Genomic DNA, 21,498 nt, shown 5'->3' with positions numbered 1-21,498 from the left:
GTAAGCCAAATCGTAGTTATCACGAAATACAGTATGAATACATCTAGATATAGATACAAGGGTGATACTCCTAAACAGAGAGACTAAAAAGCACAGTTACACTTTACCATTACCCTTTGACGAGCTGGGCGGTTTCGGTTGCGAATCGTATCGATTCGGTTTGGCGCCGTCTGAATGATCGCAGTCGTGCGAGTGATGATGGTTGTGTTGACGACGTGGTTTTCGAGCAGGTCTGCGTAGAATCAGAGTCAGTATGCGGTTAAAGGAGGGGAAGAAGCAGCCGTTCAGAGATGAAGTCGGAGTTTGATATTGGTAAGACATTAGAGTGTCGACGTGCCAGGGTGAAGGCGAACAAGTATATCTTAAATCGAGGAAGGATAAGAGAGGACGATTAAGCTTACCTCGCACGTCCATCCCCACCTCCGCCATCCGACTCTGACTCCTCACTCTCACTCTGCTCCAATTCGACATTCGCTCCGTCTCCCACTCTATGAGCTTGTCCTTCACCTCCATGATTATGATCATGGTGTTTATGACTCCGCGTCTTGCGTTTCGGTCGAGAGGGCTGACCACCAGATGAAGACGATGAGGAAGAAGAAGATTCGTCAGATGATGATTCGTCGAATGCTCTTGGTTTGTGATATATGCAGCAGACTGCGAGGAAGAAATGGAACGTCAGTAAGGTAGTACAATGTGCATTGGAGCTTCTTCAAACGCCCGATGTCGCCGCTGAACGGGTGTACTATCGCCGCTGCAGACATATCACCCTCATAGCGCGGGAAGTAGACCCCATGACGATAGATCCAAAGAAGACACAACGCTTGAATGGGAACTATCATTCCTGGAAGAAGTGAACAAACCGACTCACTCTTCGACTTCTTCTTTCCCATACCTTCATTATCCACCGTCTCGTCACTCCATACCACTCTTTGGGCCTTCAATGGTCCACCACGTAATTTCAGTACACCACTAGGCGGTGGTGAAGATGGGATCGAGGTGCTTGACGAAGGGGTGGATTCGACTTGGACTTCGGTACGAGTGGACGAGGGAGGAGGTTGTGGTCGGGTTGCCATCTTGGTGCGAGGCTCGGTGGGGAATGCTTTGAACTAGTCCGTATCGAACGTATATGGTCCTGATTGTCAATGCATAGAGTACCAAGTATGGTGTATGAGTAATGAGTAACCACTAAGGTCTTGCGAGTGACGATTGAGCAATGGGTGATATCGGACAATTCAAGCGCGAATTTCAACCGTGGGAAACCAAAAAGTTAGGGAATCATCAGTCACCTAGTCGATCACCAGTGAAAGACATGATACGATAACAATATACATATGGGTCGACTAAATTCGATTCTACCTTCTACAATCCCTCTAAAATCACGACCCTCCCCTCCCCAAACGACAGATATTCCCACTTGTAACTAAAATCCAACGTAGCAAGATGTCCAACACCGTAAGTCGCCGCCGAACGTGAAAGGCGAGTACGAGTGGCGCATTGCTGATGTTATCGTCCAAAATAGTTCCAAGCCCCACCTCTCGATGTCACGTACGTGGTGGTGGTTTCTCTCTGCTTCCTGTCTCGTCCCACTCTCCTCACCTAGGATGATCTTCGTCAAAGTTCTTACTCCCGCGCATCAAAAGCTGACTTTAGGTCTCTGTCTCTTGCAGCTCCATGATTTCTGGCGGGATTCACCACCCCGTCCTCCGATCATGGCAATCAAACGGTCGAAATCTCACAAAATCCATGTTCATCTACCCGATCTTCCTCTCCGACGACCCCGATGCCGAAGTTGTCATCTCAACTCTACCGGGCCAAAAAAGATGGGGTATCAACAAATTGGAAGGGTTCTTGGGGCCCTTGATCAAGAAGGGATTGAAAGGTGTGATTTTGTTTGGTGTACCTGAGAAGATGGAAAAGGTAAGCTGCAGGAAGCATTCATCATCGTGCGACAGTGTTGTGTAACGGTCATGGTATGGAGTATGCTGATGACTTGCGATGTATAATCAGGATCCACGAGGAAGTCCAGCCGATGACGAATCCACCCCTGTCATCCAAGCCCTTCACCTCCTTTCCAAACTCTTCCCCAAACTCATGCTCACCGTCGACGTGTGCTTATGCGAATACACCTCTCACGGCCATTGCGGTATCCTCTCTTCTCTCCCCAACCCTACCCATTCCAACGCATCAACCATCGATCCGGAACCTTCCGCCCAACGAATCGCAGAAGTCGCAGTTGCTTATGCGAAAGCTGGAGCGCACTGCGTAGCTCCTAGTGATATGATGGATGGAAGGATCAAGGCCATCAAACTGGGTCTGATGCATGCTGGTTACGGGAACAGATGCGCTCTGATGAGTTACTCGGCTAAATTCGCAAGTGGTTTATATGGACCTTTCAGGTGAGTCAAAGCTGAATTCGTGCATCGTAAGCGGAAGATTCGTGCGTACTGATGATCATGATTTCGTTTCGGATCGCAGAGAAGCAGCTGGAATCCCTCCAAACTTTGGTAACAGGAAGTGTTATCAACTTCCACCAAACGGACGTGCCCTTGCCAGACGAGCTATCGTGAGTGCCTCCGCCTTGCTCTGAACATCACAAAGCTGACTGTGGCGTGCTGCTCGACTTGCTGCAGGTACGAGACTCAAATGAGGGTGCCGATATCATCATGGTCAAGCCTTCCCTACCATACCTCGACATCATTTCAGACTGCCAGCAGTTCGCTCCCCACCTTCCTACAGCTTGTTACCAGGTCTCAGGAGAATATGCGATGGTCGTCGCAGGTGCTGAGAAGGGTATCTATGATTTAAAAGATATGGCATTTGAGACTACCGAGAGTATGGTTCGAGCGGGTGAGTGATTTGTTTGTCGGATTGGCGAGAACGGTCACTGATGCACACGGGGTGTATAAACAGGCGCGAGCATTATCTTGTCATATTTCACTCCTCAGTTCCTCGACTGGTTGGATGAGGAAGACAGATAGATAGGGATCCGTCAAATGTAAAGGGTAGGCCGCATGGCAGGACACAATAAGACCATCAAACAAGTATAAAAGTAAATAAAAGTAAATAAACACAGCTTGTATGCATCATCATCACCATTCACGATTGTCGTTTGTCAGTCATGTATGCAGCTGGCTGGCATTGGGAAGCTTTACTCGTCCTTGAAATCTAGATTGTCATCGATCTTCTGACATACTTTCATTATATACATTCGTACATCCAGAGGTCTGAGCGACATCACTGGTATGTCAAATCTAGAGAGGGGTCAATCGGTCGAGCTTGATGTCCGAGCCGAAGAGGGTATCCCTGTTTGCGCTGAATTCTACTCGGGTACAGTCATATCAGCTACGATACTCAGATAATGTCTCGCTGCTATGTGCACTCACCTCCGTACGCTTTACCTTGTCGGTGGACTATGGAGGATAGACGTTAGGGCGATCAGTGCTATCCATTGAGCATCATGGGGGGTCAGAAAGGGAACTTACTGGCCAAAGCTTCGTCAGAGTCGTACTGCGGTCGGTGTGAAGTCAGCAATGTCTTTTGAGCTATGTGAGAGCAAACGCTCTTTTGGACCGCTTGCACACGGTAGATATCAGGTGCTAGAACACAGTTCGAAATGACTCACCTCTTCCCAGATGTGAACAACGTTCTCATTATCTTTGCTCTGCGCTCCGTAATACTTCAAAGTACGAGGCTCGTTCGCTGCAACTTCAGCAGTGATGGCTCTAACATCTAAGAAGGGAGTGCGAAACAAACGTGTCAGTGGTATCCACTTGCTACATTTGTTCAGCGACTCACGCTTCAGGAGTTGTTGGATTTGACCTGGTTTGGCGGTGATGGTAACAAACTGTGCGAAAGGAGCAGAGCGAGGAATGTTAGTCGGTGAAGCCTGTTCGTTGGGGGTTGCCCAAAGCTCACTTGAATGAATCCTGCCATAGTGTATGATATCTGACTAGTAGTATAGAGTATATGAGAAGTGATTGGATTGAGTTATGACAATTGAGGATGAGGAATGGATTACGAGTATATGTAACCGAGTTGTAAGCTACTCGTATACGAGTATGCTCCAGAGTGATTTCTTCTGACGTGACGATGATGACCACTCCTCTCTTAGAAGTGGAGGTACATGCGAGGCGAGACGAGACGAGATGACTTGATGACGTGAGCCGGAATGTCCGGTGAGTTACCGGTCGTCTTGTTTGTCAGGATTGCAGATCCATAATAATCAGAACAACAATCATCTTCACGTTTTAAGAATGCCTTGCTGACATGGGCGTAGCAGTCATGACCAAGCAGTAACATGGATCTGGGATAGATCATTGACTACAGACTCGGAAGTTCAAGTGCATCGATAACACCTGAAAATTGTAAGGGGGGTACTACTACCATGGAACGGTATCCCCCTTGTAATCTCTAAACGTAGCGGTGTGAGACTTGTCCGACTCCTCAATGACCTTGATCACACCTTTGGCAGATACGTCGGTCGTGATACCCCCAATCTCTGAGAGGTCTTTGATGCCAAACATATCTAAGAGGTGAGTCGTGTTCCGAGTTTTGACCAGTCCTGGGCTGCGTTACCACAGATTGTAAGGTCAGCCGGTGCAATAAACACTTGTTTCGTCGTTCGACAGATGGGCTTTTGTGATTCAACACCCCAGGGGAGGATGATCCACTCACTGAAGTGCCAAAGCAATGATGTTTGGATGTTCGATCGATATCCCTTTCACAAACATGTTCGAAGCAGCTTTGCTAATTGCATAAGCAGCTTGTTCAGCTGGCGCGTATCCATTCGTGATTGATCCTGAAATAGAACTGATATCTGCGAATATGGGACGTTTTGATTTCTCCAAGAGAGAATGGACGGCTCTGAAGAGAACGATAGGACCGATGGTGTTGACTTGGAAAGCGTTGATGAAAGTCTCGATGGATGCTTCGACGATTTTACCCTGGCCATCGATAGCTACAGTATATCAAATCAGGAACAATCAGTATCAGCCATGAAAGTAATCTCCAAAGCTTCGTTGGCAGAATCAGAATCAGTAGGATGATACAACTCACCCGCGTTGGCAATGACAACATCTAGATGACCGACTTCCTCCTCGATCCTCTTGGCCAACGCTTTCGAATCCTCCTCGCTCGGAGCGATCAACTTGACAACTCTGACATTGCTGTTCTTGCCAGCAAGCGCTAATAATTCTCGGATATCTGGTGAAGCGAGATCGCGAACCGTGGCGTAGACGATGGTGGTTGATTTGGTAGAAAGCTCAGTGACCAAGGCAAGACCAATGCCTCGATTGGCTCCAGTGACTGTGCTCGTAGTTGATATCAGCTCTAATTCAAACTGTGTCTCCCACCCACCAAGATAGACAGTAGACATGATAATGTATCACAAGCGCTATTCGGAGGTGGAGCGGACGTCCCTCCATAAGGTTATGCATGCATCACTTATATATGTCATCGCGCCAAGACCCACCAAAGATGGCAACATGTACAGGATGACCAAGACTGACGAGCTATTAGTGTTATTTTTAGCATCCTCATCTGAGACAGATCACTTCCGCCGGCGAGCCAGTCATCTCCATTCGTACTCTGATCGAGCTGCCTTTACTCACTTGTCGGCTGAGAGTCAGAGTGTATACACAACATTATGGTGCATGTCCCACATATGGCTGCTTCCTAGACTGTGCTTCATTCGGTGGGTACACGAGCTGGCCATTAACGACCAATGTCAAGTAAATCTTCATATGCCATGGACTGTAGCCGAAATTAGGGCGTGGCGTGCTTGAGGTCGCGAGGCACTTGTGGACATTCAGTCCTCCAAGATCATCAAGCTCATGGAGCGATGTCAAGGCGCGGGAAACGAAAAGGCCTTCACCAAGAAAACGAGATATACAACTGTGGCTGCCCGCGACATATTAGCGCAATTTGCATCTCTCGTGCGTTAGCGAAAATGCCCTCCTTGGGGGGAATCAGAGTGCGTGAAACCATGCAGATAGCAGCAGGATCAAGACCCGTCAGATAGATGGTATACATGCAGTCGTAAGCGTTCTTGTGATGTCTATTGCCCTCTTCTTCCCTCTTCGTTTAATCCATTCTTGCTCGGAGTGTTCGGGTGATAACCTTTTCTGGTGTGCTGTATACAATAGTGGCGAGTTAGTGAAGTGAATGCAGAGCTCGCGCAAAGACGTACATGATGTGAACAACAGCTCCCCAACCGGACAAGGCATCTCGGTCGACAGCGTTCAGCAGTGTTTGTGAGACGGTCTCGAACAAGTCCTCGGGTTCCTACATTCAAACATACCATCAGCGAATAGTCAACGAAGGGCAAAGGCAAGACGCAACGCACAAGATCGGGCTCCCATAAACCTTCAGCAACACCATACAGCTTATCCGCAGCCGTTCCAGCCACAGCGAAATCTTTCGGTGTTGTTATACAACCGATGCTGCAACGAAGAACCTAGATCAGCTGACTGACCCAAGATGGTCAAAGTGAGTGAGCGCAGCTTACGTGTCCATGGTGGAGATGAATGGTTGAGGATTAGGGTCCAAGGGTGTAGGAGAGGGGATACCAGCAACAACAGGCTCGACGAAAAAGGGACCGAATCTGTTTCATCAGAAACAGTCAATCAATTAGCCAAGTTCGTCCAGAGTCGGCGGGATGCTTGCTTACCTCTTCTCATACAGAGTACTGGAAACGAGGTGGGTGAAGGTCTTGGGTGTAATCTCTCGCTCCTCCTTCATTCTGTACATGTTCACTCTGAATCGGAGATGTTCTCGTCTAAACACAGGTGATACAAGTCAGCTCGGTTACGATTGATACGGTGCCTAACACTCACAATGTGTAGACATCAGAAGCGAGACCTGGGATACCGTAGTAGAGCTTGTCGTTCACGGGAAAGACCTATCGAAACATATGAGCTGCTGACACGTATATTTTCTCAGGATTTTCCAGCTCACCTTCTCAAAGTTGGACGCAACACCGACTGATTGGTTTCCCAGTCTCAGATCAGAAGCGATAGCCACACAGCCCTTTCCAATCATCGCAACGACGGAGCCACCATTAAGCTCCATGACCGACTATTGTAGAGTAGTGTACGAGAGCCAGAGGAAGGGGAGATGTAAAGGAGAGGTGGGTCATACGTCAGTGTCATATACTGCAGATACGAGAGAGTGAACATACCATGTTGAGGAAAGGTTGAAGGAAGGTTAGAGCCCAAGGCAATTAATTGATTAAGATACAGAGGGGATGGGAGGTGTCGGTGTGGAACTTTGGGGTTGCACCTATAGATCGAGTGATGGGAGGTTGAGGGGGAGAAGCAGACGAGTATGTTGAAGTTGAATTGGCTTATAGATGATGATGGTGAACTCGGTTGGTTGTCTGACTGACTGACTGACTGTCTGGGGCCGCGTGAGCGAACGAGCAAGCGCGACGATGAAGTGCGAGTGCGAGTGGGAATCGAATGAATGAATGGCTGCCACGTGGATGGAATCGGGGAATCATCGTGAACCATTTGTGGCATCTGTTTACATTCAACTCACTTTACTCTTTGGTGCCCCACAACTCGGATACTGTTGACTTTGTCCACCTCATCTGGACGCGATCGACTTTCCTATTGCTGTTTCTTCATCACGGTGTACTAGCCAGTCATGGTCGACTCGCAGGGCGCTGCTGGGCAGTTTGAACGACCGATATCCGCTTTGAATTTATCGTGAGCTGAAAGATCCCCTCCCGTGAAGGACAGTGTAGCTAATCATCTTTATGTACATTACAGTCGTCCTCTAAAAGCAGCGCTGATCGAAGCTGGATACAAGACATTGGCCGATATCAAGCAGGTCTCAGCCAGTGATCTGAGTACGGGTGAGCACTCACTGAGACTTTACTACCTAGTTTGTACTGACAAGGCGTAGAGCTATCGGTTTCCCTCGCACAAGCTGAAGAGCTCCTTCACCAGGTGGACACCTTACAAGGTGAGCTGACAGAGGTGAAGGCGGAGTTCCTTGACATCATCAGCTGATCAAAATATCCTCAGCTGGTCCTTCTGAGCCTAACAAGCTTTCGTCAAGCCAACACCGACCCATTCAACATTCTCAGATCCAATCATCGACAGCTGCCGACCTTCTCTCCACCGCTTCCCTACCCCACTTCTCGACCTTCTCGACCTCTCTCGATACTCTGATTAGCAGATTTAGTGACGCCGATAGAGATACACGTGATGGGATATCGTCAAGAAAAGGAAAGGAAAAGGAAGATACGGGTGCGATCTTCCCTGGTATGACGGTAGAAATTTCGGGACCACCAGGAGGTGGAAAGACGGCTGTTGCTTTGGGTATACTGCTCAATGCTCGCATGGCGAGGATAGGAGGTGTCAATGGTCTGGGTCAAGAAGGAGAAGCGGACAGGGAGACCGACGATCAATTAGGCGGAGAGGTGCTCGTCTTAGGTCAGTTGGTGATCGGACCAATTTACCTCGGGGATTGTAAGCTAATTATTGCGCAGACACGGAAGGGGCAATCACAGCGGAGCGAGTCTACAGAGCAGCTGAAATAGTCAAACGGTCATCCTCCAGTAAGCTGCTCTGCGAGTTGTCTTTCACAGAGAAAGCTGATGTATTACTTCTGATCCTAGTCCCACCTAAACAGATTCTTCACGGTATTCACATTGTCCGCGTCCTCACCCAAGTCGAGATGATCGCCTTTCTCCACACCCTCGATGATTGGTTAGAAACCCATCCCAAGGTACGTTGGTTGTCCCGCAGTGCTATAATGAATTCCCCATTAGAGCTAACGGGCACTAAATGTTCAGGTCAATCTCGTGGTGATCGATACTCTGAGCTATCATTTCCGACAGCCTGGATTGGACATGGGCACCAGACGAAGGATCATGGAGCTGTAAGTCAACCAGTTCTCCGGAAATCCAAGGCTAACCACTGACTGTCAATGATAGCGCAAAGCAGAAGATAGGTCAAGCTACGACCGTCCACCGATGTGCTGTAAGTCGCAGCTATGGTGATAGTGTCCGGTACGTAGCAGTCCAACGTAGCTGAGACGTCCGCCTTTATACAGGTGGTGGTATGCAACCAGCTGGCTACGAAGCTGTTGACGGCGGAGAACAAACCGGCAAACTTTGATACGGGAGATCGAGCTGTACTAATGCCACAACTGGGTAAGGCTATCCTTCACTCCCCTGCTCAAGGAGGTGTACCAAGCTGACATCACTTGGTCTGAACCGTCAGGCGACTCATGGACCACGGGCAAGACTCTGCGTATCGTTCTGTTTCGAGGTGGACCAGGCGACGAACTGCGGTATGCTCACGCGTCAGTATCCGGCTCGAACAAGGATGTACCATGGGCATGTTTCGATATTGATGTGAGTGGCAAATGTCCAGTATACCTGCACGACACAAGTCACTGACGACAATATGCCCATGTGGATAGATCGACGGGATACCTTGCGATGTGCCTGACAGTCTTTTCCGCGCGATCACACCGCCAATACTAGACGAAGACGAAGTCGATTAGTCCTTCATAATGTCATGCATGCGTTGTATAAGATATCCTTGATCATCGGAGTCTACGTCTTTCCTCTCCGTTCCTTTCATATCTTCCAAATACCACTCTTCGCTTCTAGTATCCAGTTGGTCTCGCAACACTCGTGTCGTAAGCTCTGATCAATCTCGTTTGATCTTGATTACTAGTCTCAGTTTGACTGAAAGCGAATCCTCTTTGTCGTCGCATACGTTGCGTAGCTCGAACTTTCTTGATCGCTTTTTGGAATCTATATACAATACGGATGTTAGTTAGTGTAAAAAGAGGTGTCTGCGGCGCGGAAACCACTTACTGTTCTTGTCTCGGTCGATAATCCGACAAGTTGAATTTCTGAATCTCCTGCACGATATGGTACGAAGCAGGATGATATGTTCTTCGATAGCTGGAGAACAGGCGAAGCTTTAGTTAGCTGACCAGGAGCAAACTGACGAAAGGAACTCACTATTTCCACACGTAATCTCTCAATAGACAGACGATAGGGAAGAGAAGAAGGACGAAGTAGAATACTGCATCGGCCCATAACCTCGGGACGATACCACGGTAATCAATCGAGAAGTTGAGCAAGGGCGCAATGATGGCATAAAGGGGAAGTGCGATCATAGTGAATACAAACGATCCGGGGATAGCTAAGAATGAGAAGAAGGGTAAGCGGAACCGTAACCCAAGCATTCGTGACGCGGAACTCACCAGCCAAAGTGTATTTGGTCCATACGCTGTGGTTCATAATGGTCAGCACACGAGATAAGAGTACCAATGATACCATGAAGACCCACTCTGAGATCAATGCAGCCTTGCCCAGTACCGTCAAAAGAACAGCCAGATAAAGCGTCGTTCCCCACACCCAAAGACCGGAGTTCTTTCCATCGGACGCCAGGAGATCGTTGTAGAACACGAGACACGAAAATGCAAAAAGGATCTATTGAGGACCCAATTGTATCAGCTGATTGTCCGACGTCAAGGTGCAGATGAGGACTCACTACACTATGGTAAAACGCATTTCCGACCCAGTAAAAGAATTTGACGGGAGTGAAGAAATGGTTCTGTTGTCCAAGCTGGTACAGCTGAGGATATCTATCGAGCATTCGAGCGGAGACGAATTGATCAAAGATACCAATAACGAGAGGGGGAAGAATAGTGAAAACGACGTTGTAGTATGACATTGACCAGCCTTCGAAAGAGATTTGACCAGAGAAGTCGTTGAACCACGAATACTGTTGGTCAGGTCAGATCAGGGCTGTCACATCTGTATAAACCGGAAAGAATACTCACCCAGAAGAGTGTGAGGGCAAAGGTGATGTTCTTGTAGAATGAATCTATGTGATTAGGAACAGTCAGCGAGAGGCATCGACTTTGGGCGAGGTGGTCGACTTACACAAAATTAACTTGGTCAGTCTCTGATAACTCCAAGAACCATGCACAAGCAGAAGCTTCCGCAGGAACCTGAACTGCGAGATCGCGACATCGGCAGATCTGGCCGCTTGTAAACCCTGTAACAGATATCGGGTTAGCAGTGTATCGCGATCGTCGAAGATAGATCACTCACCTCAACACCGGAGATTCCAACGCCAACGTGGGCAGCCTGAATCATACTGACATCGTTGGCTCCATCGCCGATTGCAAGAAGAGGGGCATCGGTACTACGCTTAACGAGTTTGACCACCAAGGCTTTCTGAAGAGGTGACACTCGACCTAAATACCTGTTAGCTGAAGAGATAGGATAGAACATACGGAAAACCTACAACAGATGACAGCCTAAACGTCAAGTTAGCATAACAATGCAGGCGCTCAGACTATTTCACTCACTTTGCACATCACTGCCAACTCCAGGAATACATCGGCACAATCCTTCTCTAGTGCAAACGTCAAGCTTTTTCCGTCTGGAACCAGCATAGTCAGCATCTATGTGGCTATGATCTCTTATTGACTCACCGATGATGAGAGCGAGTTCTTCCACATCGCCACCCAGACGTTGATTCTTGATTGCGAATAAACGTTTGTTCAACAGCTCAGAGGTTTCGACCGCTGTTTCGGTGTTGATGACAACCTGTTCAAATTTCCATTAACAAAACAACTTGACATGCGCTATAACGATCAGACTCACCAGATTCATCGACTCTGATATCAGTCGACACGAGAGACCAATATTGATGGCTGTTTCTTGTCTATCACCTGTAAGAACCCAAATCTGCAAGATGTGTCAGCGTCGACGTTATAGCGTCAGTCACTGAAACGAACCTTGATGCCCGCTTGCTGTAATGTGTGGATCGCATCTGGTACACCATCTTGCAGCTTGTCTTCGATAGCAGTGGCACCGAGTAATTGCAGGTTCTGTTCGATCACCTCCGCTGCTCTGTCCAACGCTTCTGCTCGTCCAGACATCTGCGATGCAGCTTGGTCGTACATGACGGACCATTTGGCGTATTCTTCCTCTGAGACATCACGGTAGGCCAAGCAGAGCGTCCGCAGTCCCTCGGTGGCATAGTCCTATGTGCCCATACGAAAGTCAATAGAAGGCATTGGTGTACTGAAGGGATATGTCTCACCTCCAAGTGCACCAAGGTCGGTTCGGAGAACTGTTGGTCCGGAGCCAGTCGCTCATAGATAACGGTATCGGCGCCTTTCGTGTACAACTTGATTCTACCGTCCGGTCCTCGAACGATAGTTGACATTCTCTTCCTGGAAGAGTTGAACTCGCATACGTTCAGTACCTCATACTCCTCAGGTTGACCGTTCGCATCGATATAGACAGATTTGGGTTTACGTGTCTATCGAAAAGAATGAGTGCCCTTATCAGACCGGAATGGACCAGCTACTCACGTGGAAACGGAATCCTAGCAGTTCCGCTCCAGCGACCAGGGCAGCCTCGTCGGGACTAGATGCTTGGTAGACCATCTTGCCCTCCTTTTCTTCAGGAATGACAGTGTGGCAAACCGCGAGTAGAGATAAACTGCGATGTTGACGACATGAGCATAGCTTGGCGAATCAAGCATACCAGACTTACAACTCTCGTATAGTCGCTGCCTCCTCGTTGTCCTCTAATAGCCGCTGACGCAGAGTATCGAAGCTCTTCTGCCCTTGCTCCCGCTTCGAGTCATCCACCGTTTGAGCGTACATCGTACCGAAGATACTGCATTCCCTAAACTCCATCTCATTTCGAGTCAGAGTTCCCGTCTTGTCAGAAAAGATGTATTCGATTTGACCGAGCTCTTCAACAAGCGATGAAGTTCGACATAAAGCTGGTGTATCCGTGGGAGCGTAGTACATGTCAAGATCGGAGTTGATGAGAGACGCTTGTTGAAATTTGACAACCTCCATCGTCATGATGAGCCTGCAAGCACGTCAATACAACCACCACATCTACAGCAACATACTGATATCTAACTTACGAGATAGGAATCAAGTTGTTGTACAAGATAATGAACGTAAGGATATCCTCCACGAAGTGCTTGACTGTAGGTACACGCTGTCAGGCGGCATCCCAGGATGATAACAGGAAAAACTGACCCTTATTTTCGCTCTCGTTACCCAGCCGGAGATACCATGACTGCTTGGAAAAGAACCACTGTAATCACAGCCATCAGTGAGTGCCGAGCAAGACACGTTATTGACTCACCGTTCGAATACTGCTTCCAACTGTTGATATGAGGGACAGTATGATCAAGAGTACGAAAAGATAGAGGATCTGCCTGTTGACTTGTCTTTCAACCGCCGTCCGCTTGATCGGTGCCTCACTGATATTGACAATGTTAGCTTGTGCGTCTTCTTGGCAAGGTGCGACGAAAGACTCACGTCGCATTACGCATAAGCTTGGTCTCGTGTCCAGCGTTCACCACCACTCCATACACCCATTCGGTATTTCGCAGTTGTGCACCCCTCAGAAGCATCTGATTAGGTCCAACAGGAATCTTTGTAGGAGCAGATCCTGGATGAGCTGAAGACAGGTTGAAGGTTCCGTCGTATGTGTAGAGAGATGAGTTTGGCGCCTCAGATAGCAGGTGACCTCGAAGTAAAGACGCGGCCTGAGGGTTCGTGAGGGATGCCGTAGAGGGATGAGACTGCTTGATTTTCAGATTCGTTTCGCTGAATGTATGACATTAGCGCATTTGAGCGATTTAGCGATAGAGTTACGGAGCAGAACTCACCCGTCGAGGTTGGCTGTTTCAATGTAACACAATCCTTCCGGTTCACTACTGCTCAGCAACACCATGTCGGCGGGAATGAAGCTGTTCGCCTCCAGTCGGACGATGTCTCCTACTCGTATTCTCTTCCAAGGTCGAGGTTGGAACTGCTGATTGACCAACACTTGAGCTTCATTGTTGTTAAGCGATCGATCTGATGCGTGCCGTTTCTGTGTACGATACATCAATCTCTACTTACACTTAGCCAGCGGTTACTGGACTCACAAGATCCTCCTTGATCTCCTTGAACGCACTGGCTATCAAGACGACCGCAAGCGGAACGATAGTAGTGTAGTGACCAGTTGGTGAGACATTTGGGACTTGTTGGATACAAGCTGACAGGGTAACGTCAGCGAAGGGAGCTTCATGGTTGGAACACAGGCGAGCTTACCAGTGAACAGGAAGAACAGATTTGCAGAACGAGAGAACTCGGCTGTTGCAAGGACCTGAGTCAGATCAAGTGTTTGAAACCAGTCCGGAGATGCAACGTACCAAAGAGAAACTTGGGCAAGAAGGTGATAGGTCCATATTTGCCTGTAGTAACAGAGTTTCCTTCGAAGCCCTGTACTCTGTTTCCTTCCGGATCATTCAACGAGATCTCTCGAGGCACTCCATCGAATTTACTTCTCCTCCCTAGCAATGCGTTCACCCCAAATGTCCAATCCACATCCGTGAGGTGATCTTCTCGAAATTGCTGCCACCGTCCTCGACGAGGTTTCGAATATGGACCAGAACCAGGGGCAGAAAAGGCATAAGCTGACGGCCCGTCATCTTCATCTCCGAATGGATCTCCACCAGCACCGTAACCTTTCGACGAAGACGGGTGGTATTTCGTGTCATCGTCGTCAATAGGGCCGGAGAAGCCAGCTGGTATCGCGCCCGAAGTAGCTAGAGGCATATTGGATTCCAGCATGGAAGGATCGGAACGACCGAAGCGTCCGGCAACATTGACAGTTGAGGATGATTGAGGAGCTAGATAGCCGGAGGATTGACCCGGGTGACCGTACTCATCGTCACTGCGGTGGCAGGGAACAAACTAAGAACATTGTCCTTGATCTAGTGCAGAAACAAAAGCAACTCACTCGTCAAAGAATGGATCCAGAGCATATCCTTGCTGTCCAGACCGGCCCTGACCACCTTGTCCGCTCCTAGACCCTTGTCCGTAAGGTGCGGCGTTGTCGGAACTGAACAAGTCGGGTCCGTCGGCATCCTCAAAGGGGTCATGATGTCTAGTGGCAGCTTGACCTGGTTGAGAGTCACCTAAAAGATCCTCGAACGGGTTGTTTTGTGGTGGCATAGCAAGCTTGACAACGCTGGCATACAAGTTCCTGCTGTTGCTTTTCTGTGGTGAAGATAGCGGTACAGAGTGGGTTCACGTCAATTGGTGCTCATGTATGGTGTGAAGGACGTTGTGGAACTGCGACGCGAACCAGCAACAATCCGTTCCCCCGGGGGGTGTAACCACGAGTGTGAGCGGTGCAGGGCATAACGGAAGGATATCTATCATAGACTTCTCACTATCCAAGGTCGAATCAAAAACACGTCATGTTGTTTTCACCACGTGTCCGTGCAATCTCGTCAACAAAGCTCTGAGCGCGTCTTGAGGTTGACTTGCAAGCACAAAAGTCAACTTGCATCCTGGTCTTCCTCTTCTATGATTCTTTCTCGTCTCAGATACTGCATACCACCATCCCGGTATCTGACCACACTCCTTTGGCTCCCTAGATATCGCTCACGACCCATACATACCTCCCTCGTCCGCTGTAGCCAGACGATCGACGCTTCTACCTCACCCTTCGCGATGTCCGACAGCGAATCCGACAACTTTCATATTGATGACGGGGATAGCGACTCTGACGGTTTCGTCGTTCAGCCAGCGAAGACCAAGAAAGCTGCACCTGCCAAGAAAGCGGCTGCATCAACTGCCAAAGCTGCAAAGGTTAACTTCTTCTTCCTCATGAGCAACCCCTTTTTGTCTAGCGACTTTGTGTGCTGATGTGAGATCGTTAGGTCCCAGCGGTGAAGAAAGCTCCAGCTAAGAAAGCACCATTGGCATCCAAGAACCTCCCAAATGACTCGATATCAGATGTAGAGTCCGACTTCGCTTCTTCACCAGCCAAACCTAAGCCTAAACCGAAAGCGAACGGAAATGCTAGTGAGGAGGACGATGAGATGGGTGTCCCAGGCCCAAGCAAGAAGGCGCCAGTCACAAACAAGAGCGCGAGCGAAGTCTACCAAAAAGTAAGCTCACGTATCTATAGTAAGGCCAGCCAGCTGATTTCGTGTGGTGCGTAGCTCTCGCAACGAGAACACGTCCTCAAACGTCCCGACACATATATTGGTTCAGTGGAAGCAATCAAACAACAATTATGGGTCCTGGATCCAGAAAGCAAGAACATGACTTTTAGGTGAGAGTATTCATTCGAAGCGAAGTGATCAAACTGATCCCCGATTAGAGAGATCACTTATGTTCCAGGTTTTCTGAAGATCTTTGATGAGATTCTCGTCAATGCTGCGGATAACAAGGTAGGACATGAAATCACAATCAGGAATGTGAGGCCTTGGCTGATGGACCTCTTTCAGGTTAACGACCCCAGCATGGACCAGCTGAAAGTGACTATCGACCGTGAGAAGAATACGATCTCGGTGTACAATAATGGAAAGGGAATACCAGTCGAGATGCACAAGAAGGAGGGAGTGATGATTCCAGAATTGATCTTTGGTCACTTGTGAGTTGTCGGGATCACCAAATCGCTGTGGCCATGACGATACTAATCATCTCACAGGCTGGCAGGAAGCAACTTTGACGACGATCAGAAGAAGTTGACCGGTGGTCGAAACGGTTATGGAGCTAAATTAGCGAACATCTATTCTCATGAGTTCGGTACGCATTCCCGTCACTTATCTTCTCGTTCTATGCTGACTGTATTGCAGTTGTGGAAACTGCCGACAAGAGCAATCTCAAGAAGTACAAGCAATCGTTCAGGAACAACATGGCGGTCACGGAGAAGCCTAAGGTGCGATCACTTCTCTCTTTACGCATACCGGGAGTTGACGTTTACCATTCTAGATCACGGACAACAAAAAAGGGGATGAGTGGACACGGATCACGTTTACTCCCGACCTGGAACGATTTGGCATGACTGGCATTGACGACGATACCAATGCTCTTCTTATGAAGCGAGTGTACGATATGGCCGGTACAGTCAAGGATATCAAAGTGTTCTTGAACGATGAACGGTTGAAAGTGAAAGGGTTCAAGCAAGTGAGTTAACGGATTGGGCGAGGAATCGGAGCTGATGTGCTGTGCAGTACGTTGAGATGTACCTCAATGCAGCTACATCTGCTACTTCAGTAGCGGCTGGTGGCGCTGTGGTTGCTAAGCCCCCTCTCATCTACGAAGTTGTCAATAAACGTTGGGAAGTTGCTTTCGCCTTATCCGACGGCGAAATGAAACAGGTTTCTTTCGCGAACTCGATTGCTACCACCAAAGGTGGTACCCACGTCGACATGATTGCTACTCAGCTCGCGAACAAACTGTGAGCAAACTTGCAACTTTTGGTGCATTGACTGTGCTGAACCGTTCATTCAGTATGGATCAGATCAAGAAGAAGAACAAGGCTGCACCAGTCAAACCCTTCCAAGTGAAAAATCACATGTGGATCTTCGTCAACGCTTTGGTGGAGAATCCAGCTTTCGACTCGCAAACCAAGGAGAATTTGACGCTCAAGTCTTCAGCGTTTGGAAGCAAGTGTGACCTGTCGGAAGATTTCGTGAAGAAGGGTGCGTTCCCTGCGAAGAGAACTGCTTCGCGAAGTTAGGCTGACATGCCTTGTAGTCGCCAAAACTGGTATTATTGACAGTGTACTGAATTGGGCCAGATTCAAGCAGGACCAGATACTGAAAAAGACGGATGGTGCGAAGCGTTCGCGGTATGTCCTGTTCAATCTTCCACACTGCGGGGCTAACATATCATTGTAGTATCGCTGGTATCGTTAAGCTCGAAGATGCCAATAATGCCGGAGGTCGAAACGCTAAGAACTGCACACTCATTCTCACGGAAGGAGATTCCGCCAAGGCACTTGCCGTATCTGGTCTCGCGGTTGTAGGACGTGACAACTATGGCGTTTTCCCTCTGCGGGGCAAGCTGCTCAACGTGCGTGAGGCTGGGCACGAACAGATCATAAAAAATGTCGAAATCCAGCATATCAAACAAATCCTGGGTCTCAAACACAAGCAAGACTATGCATCCGTGGATAGTCTGCGTTACGGTCATTTAATGATCATGACCGATCAAGTGAGTATTTGATACCAGCCAGGTAAGACTTGCGCTCAATATCGACCACTACGCAGGATCATGACGGTTCCCACATCAAAGGTCTCATCATCAACTTCCTTGACCACTCCTACCCGTCCCTACTCCGGATTCCCGACTTCTTGGTTGAATTTATCACACCTATTGTCAAGGTCTGGAAAGGAAAACAGGAGCACAGTTTCTACACCATGCCACAGTATGAAGAATGGAAAGCTGCTAACAATGATGGTCGCGGATGGGAATCAAAGTACTACAAGGTCAGTGGCGATGCCTTGGTGAATCGGCAGAAAAAAAGTTGACCCCTTGTAGGGTCTGGGAACGAGTACGTCAGCCGACGCTCAGAAATACTTCAGCGACCTCGATAAACATCGCTTGGCCTTCGAAACGATGAAGGATGAAGACAGACAGTTGATCGATATGGCTTTCAACAAGAAGAAAGCAGACGATCGTAAAGAGTGGCTCCGACAATTCAGAGTCAGTAATCTTACATTTGAAAACCCCCTTTCTTGCTGACTATGTCTCGTAGCCTGGTACATTCCTCGACCATGACATCAACTCCCTGCCAATCTCCGATTTCGTTAACAAGGAACTCATCCTGTTCTCGATGGCGGACAACATCCGTTCTATCCCGTCTATGGCTGATGGTCTCAAGCCTGGTCAGCGTAAAGTCCTATTCGGTTGTTTCAAGCGTAATCTCACCAAAGAAATCAAAGTCGCGCAACTAGGAGGTTACGTCTCGGAGAAGACAGCATACCATCACGGAGAGCAAAGTTTGTACTCCACTATTGTTGGCCTTGCTCAGAACTATGTCGGAAGCAATAACATCAACCTACTCGACCCCAATGGTCAGTTCGGTACACGTCTCGCGGTGAGTGCACTCCTACCGAATACGTTACTCCTTGCTGATATGCGAGAGTACAGGGCGGTAAAGACGCGGCCAGTGCTCGTTATATCTTCACTAATATTCCTAGGATCACACGAGCTATCTTCCATCCAGCCGACGATGGCTTGCTCAATCACCTAGTCGAAGATGGTATGACCATCGAGCCCGAGTACTACCTGCCCACAGTACCGTTGGTATTGATCAACGGTGCGGATGGTATCGGCACTGGTTAGTAGTCTGCTTGTCATCTCAGTCAGATGTGGTACTGACGTCGAGCAGGTTGGAGTACTGCTATCCCAAATTACAATCCAGTTGATGTGGTGGACAATCTGCGACGTATGATGCGCGGCGAGGAACCCGAACGGATGGACCCATGGTTCCGAGGCTTCAAGGTGAGTACAATACTCAAACAACGAGATATGTCTGACAGTATGTTAGGGATCAATCGAGCGAATCGAGCAAGACAAGTACAAAATTAGTGGTATTATAGAAAAGATCAGCGACGGAACTCTCGAAATCACGGAATTGCCTGTCCGCAAATGGACTCAGGACTTCAAGGAGATGCTCGAAGAGATGACCAATGGTACCGACAAAGTACAGTCGACTGTGAAGGTGGGTCGTCTCTTGATTTAAGCCGTGAGCTGCGCTGACTCTGTGAGGCAGGACTACGAAGAGCATCACACCGACAAGACTGTGCACTTCAAAGTGCATATGACGGAGAAGAATATGGAAGCAGCGGAACAGGAGGGTTTGGAGAAGCGATTCAAGATGTCCAATACCATTAGTACCGCCAATATGGTTTGCTTCGACCTGAACGGCAAAATCAAGAAATACAGCAGTGCTGAGGAGATCCTAGCCGAGTTCTACCATAAGAGATTAGAGTACTACGGACTTCGAAAGGTGAGTCTGCCTTCTCTGACCCGGTGAACGTCACTGACACTGGAGTAGCAATTCCTTGCGGACGAGTTGAACAAGCAATTCGAAAAGCTTTCCAACCAGGCTCGATTCGTCAACATGATCATCACCAAGGAACTCAACGTCTCGAACAAGAAGAAAACAGCACTGGTGTCAGAACTGCGAGCGCTCAACTTCCGACCTTTCCCTAGGAACTCCAAAGCGAAGGATGCGGGAGAGAGTGAGCCAGCTTTGGAAGAGGAGGACGAAGGTCTAGCTAGCGATTACGATTACTTGCTCGGAATGGCCATTTGGAGCTTGACTGCTGAAAAGGTATGCCACTGCCACTGCTGGAATTCCAAGAACAGAAACTAACCATCAATCCAGGTCGAGAAACTGATCTCAGAAAGAGATGGCAAAGAGCAGGAGCTCATTGAGTTGCTCAAATTGACCCCTCAAGATATCTGGAACCACGATCTTGACAGCTTCTTGGCCGAGTGGCAGGTGAGTCTTCCTTCGCAGCTCTGTGGCAGGAACAGCTAGCTGACGCAAAATGTAGCTGTGTCTCGACGACGATGCCAACGTGGCTAAAGGCTTCAAACCCAAGACAAAAGCTGCGTTGAAGGCAGCCCAGAAGAAGAAGAAGCGAGCTGCGGGCGAGGATACCGACGACGAGTCTGACGACTTCAAGCCTGTCAAAGCCGTTGCTAAGCCCAAAGCGAAGCCCAAGGCCGCAGCGAAAGCATCGCCGATCAAGCCGTCCCCAGCGAAGCGCGAGATGTAAGTGCATCGAGTTCCCTATATGCTATTCCAGCTGACGTTTCGCGTCCAGCATCAGTGATGGTTCGGATGTGGATGTCAAGCCTCCGCCGAAAAAGCAAGCCGTGAGCAGACCGGCAGCCGCAAAACCGAAAGCAAAGATCGAGACAATAATGGATCTCGACGAATCGGATGACGATAGTGAGTACTCATTGCGTCAATTCAAAACCCCTATTGACTCGAAGTGATTTCTCAGTGTATACTATTCCTGCAACGAAAGCAACCTCAAAACCTCCCTCCGCGGCTGCGAAGGCGAAGCCAAAGTCAAAGGATATCCTGTCAGACGACGATTTAGATGCCAAGTCTCCAAAGGCCAAATCTAAGCCAGCAGCGAAGAAAAAGGTCATCGAGACGGCCGAGTCTGAATTCGATTCTCCTATTGCAAAGCCCGCTCCAGCGAAAGCTGCCAAAAAGGCGCCCGCTCCAAAAGCCAAGGCCAAGGCGATCAAGGCCGAGTCTGACTTTGATGATGACTCGTGAGTTGCTGCTAGCTACGAGACACGATAGTCCACTGACTATAATGGTAGCTTGATGGATGACTTTGTACCATCGCCCATTCCCGCCCGCACTGCTGCCCGCCCTGGGAGAGGCGCGGTCAAGAAGGCAGCGTATGTCGAGATGTCAGATCTCGACGATGATGATGAATGAGCTTAGACGATCGGCGTTGTGTTTTGTACATGTATATCAGTCTGGCTCGGGATCCCAGAGCGTGTAAGATAGAGGCTTCGTATTATGGTATCATATACACCATGTTGCAAGTTGCATATTGCCTGTTGTTGTTGTTTCAAAGCCCTAGATAATTTGGGACTGTGGGGCCCTTTGATCTGCACGTGTTGAATTCATGTTCGTTGTCTAATTGTGGATGT

General features: G+C 48.7%; 8 protein-coding genes across 8 annotated transcripts; 3 read left to right on the top strand and 5 right to left on the bottom strand.

Moving 5' to 3' along the window:
* Positions 1-96: 96 nt before the first annotated feature.
* Positions 97-1,073, bottom strand: CI109_101616 (uncharacterized protein; the record flags this gene model as incomplete). Its single annotated transcript, XM_032002447.1, has 3 exons — positions 97-232; positions 402-654; positions 869-1,073. 3 exons carry the CDS (start codon positions 1,071-1,073, stop codon positions 97-99), a joined length of 594 nt encoding a protein of 197 aa, XP_031863384.1.
* Positions 1,074-1,440: 367 nt separating this feature from the next.
* On the top strand, positions 1,441-2,978 carry CI109_101615 (uncharacterized protein; the record flags this gene model as incomplete). The annotated part of the gene is made up of 7 exons (XM_032002448.1): positions 1,441-1,452; positions 1,520-1,545; positions 1,668-1,917; positions 2,008-2,396; positions 2,476-2,563; positions 2,631-2,847; positions 2,911-2,978. 7 exons carry the CDS (start codon positions 1,441-1,443, stop codon positions 2,976-2,978), a joined length of 1,050 nt encoding a protein of 349 aa, XP_031863385.1.
* A 273-nt stretch (positions 2,979-3,251) lies between these two features.
* CI109_101614 (uncharacterized protein) lies at positions 3,252-3,933 on the bottom strand (the record flags this gene model as incomplete). Its single annotated transcript, XM_032002449.1, has 6 exons — positions 3,252-3,319; positions 3,384-3,410; positions 3,483-3,507; positions 3,623-3,729; positions 3,796-3,844; positions 3,916-3,933. The coding sequence occupies 6 exons, from the start codon at positions 3,931-3,933 to the stop codon at positions 3,252-3,254; spliced, it is 294 nt and encodes a 97-aa protein (XP_031863386.1).
* Positions 3,934-4,379: 446 nt separating this feature from the next.
* CI109_101613 (uncharacterized protein) lies at positions 4,380-5,374 on the bottom strand (the record flags this gene model as incomplete). Its single annotated transcript, XM_032002450.1, has 4 exons — positions 4,380-4,566; positions 4,675-4,957; positions 5,056-5,304; positions 5,356-5,374. The coding sequence occupies 4 exons, from the start codon at positions 5,372-5,374 to the stop codon at positions 4,380-4,382; spliced, it is 738 nt and encodes a 245-aa protein (XP_031863387.1).
* A 707-nt stretch (positions 5,375-6,081) lies between these two features.
* CI109_101612 (uncharacterized protein) lies at positions 6,082-7,068 on the bottom strand (the record flags this gene model as incomplete). Its single annotated transcript, XM_032002451.1, has 7 exons — positions 6,082-6,130; positions 6,188-6,282; positions 6,344-6,440; positions 6,506-6,601; positions 6,668-6,775; positions 6,834-6,898; positions 6,955-7,068. 7 exons carry the CDS (start codon positions 7,066-7,068, stop codon positions 6,082-6,084), a joined length of 624 nt encoding a protein of 207 aa, XP_031863388.1.
* Positions 7,069-7,644: 576 nt separating this feature from the next.
* Positions 7,645-9,516, top strand: CI109_101611 (uncharacterized protein; the record flags this gene model as incomplete). Its single annotated transcript, XM_032002452.1, has 11 exons — positions 7,645-7,706; positions 7,770-7,855; positions 7,906-7,965; positions 8,028-8,438; positions 8,495-8,563; positions 8,624-8,733; positions 8,801-8,886; positions 8,942-8,987; positions 9,061-9,160; positions 9,231-9,364; positions 9,433-9,516. 11 exons carry the CDS (start codon positions 7,645-7,647, stop codon positions 9,514-9,516), a joined length of 1,248 nt encoding a protein of 415 aa, XP_031863389.1.
* Positions 9,517-9,621: 105 nt separating this feature from the next.
* CI109_101610 (uncharacterized protein) lies at positions 9,622-15,208 on the bottom strand (the record flags this gene model as incomplete). Its single annotated transcript, XM_065967021.1, has 26 exons — positions 9,622-9,772; positions 9,836-9,925; positions 9,986-10,169; positions 10,231-10,256; positions 10,317-10,459; positions 10,521-10,754; positions 10,813-10,856; positions 10,916-11,030; positions 11,087-11,278; positions 11,347-11,420; positions 11,473-11,587; positions 11,645-11,728; positions 11,779-12,027; positions 12,087-12,308; positions 12,361-12,490; positions 12,545-12,871; positions 12,930-12,993; positions 13,048-13,105; positions 13,157-13,274; positions 13,333-13,623; positions 13,686-13,891; positions 13,947-14,056; positions 14,113-14,154; positions 14,214-14,737; positions 14,804-15,063; positions 15,152-15,208. 26 exons carry the CDS (start codon positions 15,206-15,208, stop codon positions 9,622-9,624), a joined length of 4,110 nt encoding a protein of 1,369 aa, XP_065823093.1.
* Positions 15,209-15,522: 314 nt separating this feature from the next.
* Positions 15,523-21,280, top strand: CI109_101609 (uncharacterized protein; the record flags this gene model as incomplete). The annotated part of the gene is made up of 25 exons (XM_032002454.1): positions 15,523-15,660; positions 15,732-15,962; positions 16,017-16,129; positions 16,178-16,247; positions 16,305-16,450; positions 16,508-16,605; positions 16,656-16,738; positions 16,792-16,986; positions 17,034-17,260; positions 17,314-17,504; positions 17,560-17,653; positions 17,703-18,018; positions 18,075-18,293; positions 18,346-18,510; positions 18,563-18,904; positions 18,958-19,147; positions 19,199-19,311; positions 19,358-19,531; positions 19,583-19,819; positions 19,868-20,146; positions 20,201-20,317; positions 20,373-20,593; positions 20,646-20,773; positions 20,829-21,108; positions 21,160-21,280. The coding sequence occupies 25 exons, from the start codon at positions 15,523-15,525 to the stop codon at positions 21,278-21,280; spliced, it is 4,488 nt and encodes a 1,495-aa protein (XP_031863391.1).
* Between the last annotated feature and the right edge of the window lie 218 nt (positions 21,281-21,498).

The sequence above is a fragment of the Kwoniella shandongensis genome, chromosome 3, assembly GCF_008629635.2.
Source record: "Kwoniella shandongensis chromosome 3, complete sequence".
NCBI lineage: Eukaryota > Fungi > Basidiomycota > Tremellomycetes > Tremellales > Cryptococcaceae > Kwoniella > Kwoniella shandongensis.
Note: the sequence above shows the minus strand (reverse complement) of the source record. Positions and strands in the feature narration are given on the sequence as shown.